The 6786-nt window shown below is 33.1% G+C and overlaps 1 protein-coding gene across 1 annotated transcript; it reads left to right on the top strand.

Moving 5' to 3' along the window:
- Positions 1–3802: 3802 nt before the first annotated feature.
- TRIADDRAFT_52829 (uncharacterized protein) lies at positions 3803–4996 on the top strand (the record flags this gene model as incomplete). The annotated part of the gene is made up of 1 exon (XM_002109087.1): positions 3803–4996. One exon carries the CDS (start codon positions 3803–3805, stop codon positions 4994–4996), a length of 1194 nt encoding a protein of 397 aa, XP_002109123.1.
- Between the last annotated feature and the right edge of the window lie 1790 nt (positions 4997–6786).

The following is a 6786-nucleotide window of genomic DNA, read 5'->3' as shown; positions in this document are numbered from 1 at the left end:
AAAATGCTTGCCAAATTAGATCTCTTCAAATTGCTATTATCTTCATGAAATATTCAGTAGATAGTCATGCCCTTCTTTTGGAGATACGTCAAATCAAAATAAATTGCCTTAACCTAATCTAAAATATTGATCGGATTGCTCAAACAAGATCTTTATCTAATTTATTTAAAAGCGATATAGAAATTCATTTAAACTTTAGCGAGCTTTTTCTGATCCAATCTTACTTGCTTACAAAAGTGAAGGTATGCAAAGCACCTAAGAAAGAAAATCCGCTAGTCGTGAACGAGCATACAGATCCTAAAAAACTTGCAGAAATATAATGATTTCAGCTTCTCAGAATTTTATTACTACTTATTCAGTTTTGCTCTCGTACTAACTTTTGCTAATTTTAAGTGAACTTATTTGCAATTCTTTTAGGTTGTAAACAAGTTAAATAGTGTAATTAAGTAGCTACTTTCATCTGTTCTTGTTTTTAATCCTTTTTATTAAAGATCTGCTGTTGTGAGAAGCTTTCCTAGTCTGTTAAAGCTTATTGGTCTATTGCATTATGTAGTATCTCAATCGTTAGATAATCAGTTATAAAATCGATTATTATAAAATACTTGTCTGAACTAAATGTAACATACGATGAATTCAACTTAGTATTCGCAAATAAGTAGTTTTTACTTGTTCAGATCAATCCTAAGTATGATTAAAATAAACGGCTATCAAAGACATTAAAGAAGATGTAGTAACTAAGTAAGTTGATTTGATTTACCACTTGTTACAACTACGATTGCAACAAGTTTAAAATTATTACTAGTCCTAAGCTTATTTCTCCTAAACGTCTTTAGTCACTACAACCTAGTGAAACTACCTTAGTCAGCTAAATACTTAAGAACTGTTTTGCATTAGGTAAACAGCCTTTATTAATAATACTCTTACTACAGCTTCATCTAATTCTCTTTTCTGATAGTTAGTCGTGAAGCTCTTATATACCTTTAGCAAGATTAGCCCATACATAAGTGATATTCAAAACACATATAAATTATATAGTTTCTATAAGATAATCTAACATAGATTTATATGAGAGTCAATCCTCTTAATTTTATTTTACTCACTATTCAATTCGGCAATTAACAACTAGCTATACTCTCTCTCTGCCTAATGTACGAAAACAATCATTTTAAATTATATTACTCTAAATTTCCATCTATACCATAATTTTTAACCAGTTTCTTTTATTAAAACAATTCCTAACAATTGACAATTTAACCATATTTCCATTAACCGTTTTTCAAGTACAATTTACACTATTCTATTAATTAACAATTATTCTAGTCAACATTAAAGATTTATTTTACTTTTTGCTATATCCATATCGTAACTTCCTTTATAGCGAGTCGGAACTAGAAAGATCTTGTCCTAGCTAGAAGTTATTCTTCATTTCTACGCCTGCAAATATTGACACTTGTTGGCGATTGTGTTTGTAGTTGGTTAGAGTAAATATTATAAAAAATACCGAGACAAACAATTTAAATTGTTTATCTATTGGTAAGAAATACGTCCCGGTCTTTATTTGTGAGGTAATAGAATAGCTTTTTTTTCTTAAGTTGTCCCGGACGGAATCGATAAATCTCAGTAACTTGGATACGGTTAGCTAAGAGTGAGAGATTTCGAATCGGCAATCATACCTCGTCAGGGGCCTTGTACCAGTAGGAGCCATACTACAACCAAGTTGAATGGACTAGTGAAAATGATTTGGTAAATATGTGTGTCAACATGCTGTAAGAAAAACATAAAAGGCTGGCTCCTTCGAGAGAAAATCAGTCGATAGCTTGCGAGCTAGCTGTTTGTAGTTTTGTGGTCTCAAATTTTACTAATGTAATGTTCAATAATATATTTAAGTAATAAATTATTTGAACTACTACATTGTGAGACTAATTACTTGATGATGCGTTAGACTAGGGGCTAAAGGGAGTCCATTTATTACACTATGCCTGTCTGAGTTATAGGGAACGCCTAATCCCATGCTGTAGTAGAACCGACAATCATTAGAACCCCTTCGCTTTCGCGTTATAGGGTAAAATTTAGAAAGAGGTCTTTACTAGATATAGTATGGGCACGAGCAAGCTGAAACAGATTCTATCCGACATTATAAGGTCAAGACTTTACTAATGTGTAAAGGCAATTTTATCCAAACGTACTAGAGCACCCATTAAACATGTCTCGTGTAGTTTGTGAATTACAACATATCTAGACTGGGATTTTGTGGACGTTATAATGGAAGACAAAAACGTAAACTGCGTAATAATCAACCAGTCTGTTGACATTAACAACGGCTGCACTTTTAGCTAGTACGGTTACAGAACCTTGAATATAAATAGAACTAGGTAATTGCATTGGATCTTATCATTATACCTATTATGTGCTAGTACTCCACATAGTTCATGATAACTTGTCTTAGGAATTAAGATTGACGATACCGTAATTCTTTGACAACACTAGTCCACTCAGGTTTGGCACCGCCATCTTAGCTCAAAGGATGGTCAAGGTCGCACTGTATGCGTAGAACCGATTTCCCTGCAATAATATTAACAATTATATGAGCATACATTCCATGCACGATGTAGGCATACTAATTATTCTATCGAAATAATGATGAAGACGCCTATCATGAGCATGAATTAATTCAGTTTGGATAAGATGGATTTGACACTAATCTTACCATGAACCATAATGCCGGTGCCGATTGAACGGTTAACTTTAATTCTAGTTTATATGCAAAAGCAAAAATGATTCTTTTGGTAAGTTCATTAATGTTAGTTTGAATTATTATATATTGCTAATTGTTGCTATGATTGGGCGTAAAGATATTTTGTTTATGATAACTGGATATGGAAGTAGTTTTGTCATCGATAATTCATTATCAATTTTATGAAGAGTTATTACATTATTTCTACGAGTAAAATAATGAAAGGTATCATTTAATAGTAACAAGACAAAAATTGAAATTTATATTATACAAAAGTAAATATTAGACTGCCTGACAATTTGATAATCTGTAGCGTCATGCANAGAAATGACTGATGGAATGATATTTGCTTTATATATATACATGTACGAATATTTGAGCTTTGTCAATATTTTTTACCAGTTTCAATGATTTTTTTTGATTGATGTCGTACGATCATGAAAGTAAGTATTGTAAATATATAGCTATTACGTAGCTATGCAATGTCTACAGTATTACTCGATCATTTTATGGAAGGTTCTATCAAAGTGCATCACTACATCAAGTTGATAGTGTGAAGCCCTGATCCATTCGTCAATATTCACTAAAAGTTTTCGCAAGTTAGATGACGTTAGAGCCACTTGTTTTCTGTTTAAAATCGTTCCCAATTCATCGTAATTTCTTGCTCCATTCTACTATAGCGTATTCTGCATTGACCGTACGTCCACATACGTAAGAAGATTGCTAATGTTTCTGCTTTATTATTTAGCTCCCATTCGTCAAGGTTTCATTTGAACATTGTACTAAATTGGATTCCATATTGCCGGTACATCTACAATATCAAGAAAGATTGTGGGCGTTCCTCCTTTACTATAGAGCTGATATATTTGATTAATTTTGAGCATCTGCTTACTGAATGTGTTGCATTTTGAACTCGTCAACTTTTTTTGGAAGAAGTGATTAGTTGCCCATGCGGAAAAGTTCACATACTACTTTTATTAAATGAATGATCATTCTTTGGATAGAGCCAGCTCTCGAGTCAAGAAATTACTAGCACTCGTCTAGGTAGTGACATTTCGAAAAGAAAATATGTTGAAGAAACTTCCTCCATCCCTTTGCAATTGCCAAAGGGATTTCCATCTAAGTCAACTACTTCCTTATGATCCTAATGTTAAGAAAGAAAGGAGATTAATCAATGGCCTCAAAGAATATCTAGTACTTGTAATAGCTACAGAACATGTTATGGAAATGCTGAGTAAGTATGATATCAATAAGTTTGATCCGCTTGTGGGAGAAAATGCTTGCCAAATTAGAGCAATTCAGACTGCTCTTGTCTTCCTTAAGCATCCGTTAGTGAATAACCAAGTCCTTTCATCCAAGATAAATCGAATTAAATTGCAATGCTTAAGCATGCTGCAAGATATTGAGCGAGTGATTAAAGAAGGATTTTCTTTATCCAATTTGCTAAAAGAAAAGAATATTGAACTCAACTTAAACTTTGATGAAATTTTCCTAATTGAATCTTACCTGCTTACAAAGGTGAAAATAGTCTTGCCTCCAAGACAAGAAAATCCCATCGTCAAAAACGAGTATACTGATACCAAAAAAATCAAAGAAATTAGCAGTGTAGGATCTACGTTTGCTAATAAACTAGTAGCTCGATTAAGACAGAATCTATCAGAACACTCAGTGCAATTTGTTCAGGAGTTAGCCTATCAATTAGAATTGGAAGAGAGTATAAAACAAATGATCTCGGCAGACTTTGTAGTAATGCATCGCAAGCTCAAGTGCATACCGTGCTTTTGGACGGCAAAAGTAATCACGGAAGCGGCGCTGTCTTTTGGTATTCCTATCGTTATGCACGTTCAGTTAAAGAGCAAAGATAGAAATTATCAGCTGGAACATGAGATCTATCTCTACTTTGAAGCGACTTCGTCAAAATATCAGAATGTTTGTCCTTCTTCCTTACAAAAAGAATCTCCAGCAATTGTTCTGCTAGGTAGTACATGCAGAGATTTTAGCAATCTTCCGTCCATAAGCGACTGGACAAAGGAAATAACCACGTCAGGCCCAGTTGATTTACTGTTAGCTTATGCAGCAGCACATAGGCAATATCCTGATGAAACATCTGAAATCAATATTCAGGACAAAGAGTTTGAATTTTATCGAAAGAAAGCTTCAGAATGGGGTTGTTGTATACAAAATTCTTCGCGCTTTTTTTTATCGCATGCATACTGTAATCATATTGAAAATATACTGCAGGAAAGCTCGAAATTAGAATAACAACTTCATTCTAAGTAACAAGAGCCTTTGTCGACTATCACAAAGTTCATCGTTAGACTACCTCATATTTTTATTGCCGATTATACAGTAGTATGACCATTCTGTAAGTCATAGCGTGCCTTTATTAAATGTCCTATTTTAATGAAAAAATGTAGTACATACTGCAGGTATATGGTGGATTTTAGAATTATATATTATCGTTTACTTTTTTCCACCATGCCTTGTGCATTGACTTGCGTATTGAATCTATATTGTCTACGAAATTTTTAGCTAATATCAGTGTAGTGTATTTAGTTTTCACTGTAGTTTTTTAGATATGTTCTTAAATACAGATATTTTGTTATGTTCTGAATATACATACCTCTTCGTGGTATAGGTTAAATATTTGTATCGTAGTATGTAGGGTATTTAGTTCTATAGTCTATTTCAACTATGCTCAAATATAGCTTGCCATGTTTAGGTATTTATAGCACCTACAGTCTTTGCTATTTCCTACAATCATTTACTATTATATAGCCTGTTTATGGTATATGATGTATCTAATTCTATAATCCTCTTCTCTGCATATGTTCTCTCTCTAAAACTTAAATACTGATGATTTCTGCCTCAGATTAATGCAGTTACACTTGTTAGTGTTAGTATTCTACACACGTTACTTCATAACAGCTTATGCACTGATCTACGACTAGCTACCACACTGTACTTAGTTATTCTCTACAATAAATATCTCTTTTTCTAATAAGCCCTCGTATCATTATTGTGAAATGCCTGAGGAGTCTACATCCGCAGACTCTTCGAACCCTCCATCACAGTCAGTTATTTATGCTTAGAGTTTTGAGCAACCACTTTTTCTTTATTCCACTTTGTTGTTTGTTTCATAAATATATTGTACAAATTAATTAGCACAGTATTTGAAAGAAAGTAAATGTAAATGAAGAATTCATGGCAATCTCTATAAGTAAATTAATGGTTTGAGGCTGAAGAAAGCAATGAAATGGCACGGACACCGAACAGCTACTAGCACCGTGGACCACTAAATATTATATCAACGAGAGCATCCAGTAGTGCATCCCAGCACCAAATTGGAGTAGAATGCCGTACTCAGTGAGAGCACGTTGCTAGTTTAATGCATTTTTTTTTTAGTAAGTCTGTCATTACGAAATTGAATTTGCTTCAAGAAAAACTTAAACTGGAATAGTTTATTTTATCGATTGAATTGTCTTAGATTTAGCTTACTTCCATATGAGACCGTATTGCAGTTTGTGACAAAATTTCACTCGAAACATGTTAAAATTCATTGCTGAAGCTTGGTCGACGATAATTACAGCTTTCTTAAGATTTGCCGTATCTTCAAGAAGAAGATCATTTACCATGACGTTATTCATTCTTATATCTTGCTTAAAATCTACTGTGCAGCTTACCGGTACGTATGTTTCTCCATAAATATCAAGAGCAAACGCGCCCATGATTATAATTAGTCTGACTTATCGGTATGAGGTTCATCCTGCAGTTTAGCAGTTTCGATTAAATTTGGATGGTATCCTAATTTGTAGTATAAAGCAAAATCTTTTATTGAACACAATTATATGATAGAATCGGAACAAAATTCGTGTATTTTGCTAATCTTGAATTTAAATAAGATTTACTAGAATCAGATTATCACAGCATCGTCAATCAATTGAACTTCCTTTTAATACATTTCTTGCTTGGTATCGTCCGCATAAATTACCTTCCCTACTGCCAATAGTCTATTTTATACATTCAATCTTATTATTATATAACGAATTCTT

This window comes from Trichoplax adhaerens, genomic scaffold (genome assembly GCF_000150275.1).
Source record: "Trichoplax adhaerens TRIADscaffold_1 genomic scaffold, whole genome shotgun sequence".
NCBI lineage: Eukaryota > Metazoa > Placozoa > Uniplacotomia > Trichoplacea > Trichoplacidae > Trichoplax > Trichoplax adhaerens.
The sequence above is the reverse complement of the archived record's forward strand: the minus strand, read 5'-3'. Positions and strand labels throughout refer to the sequence as shown.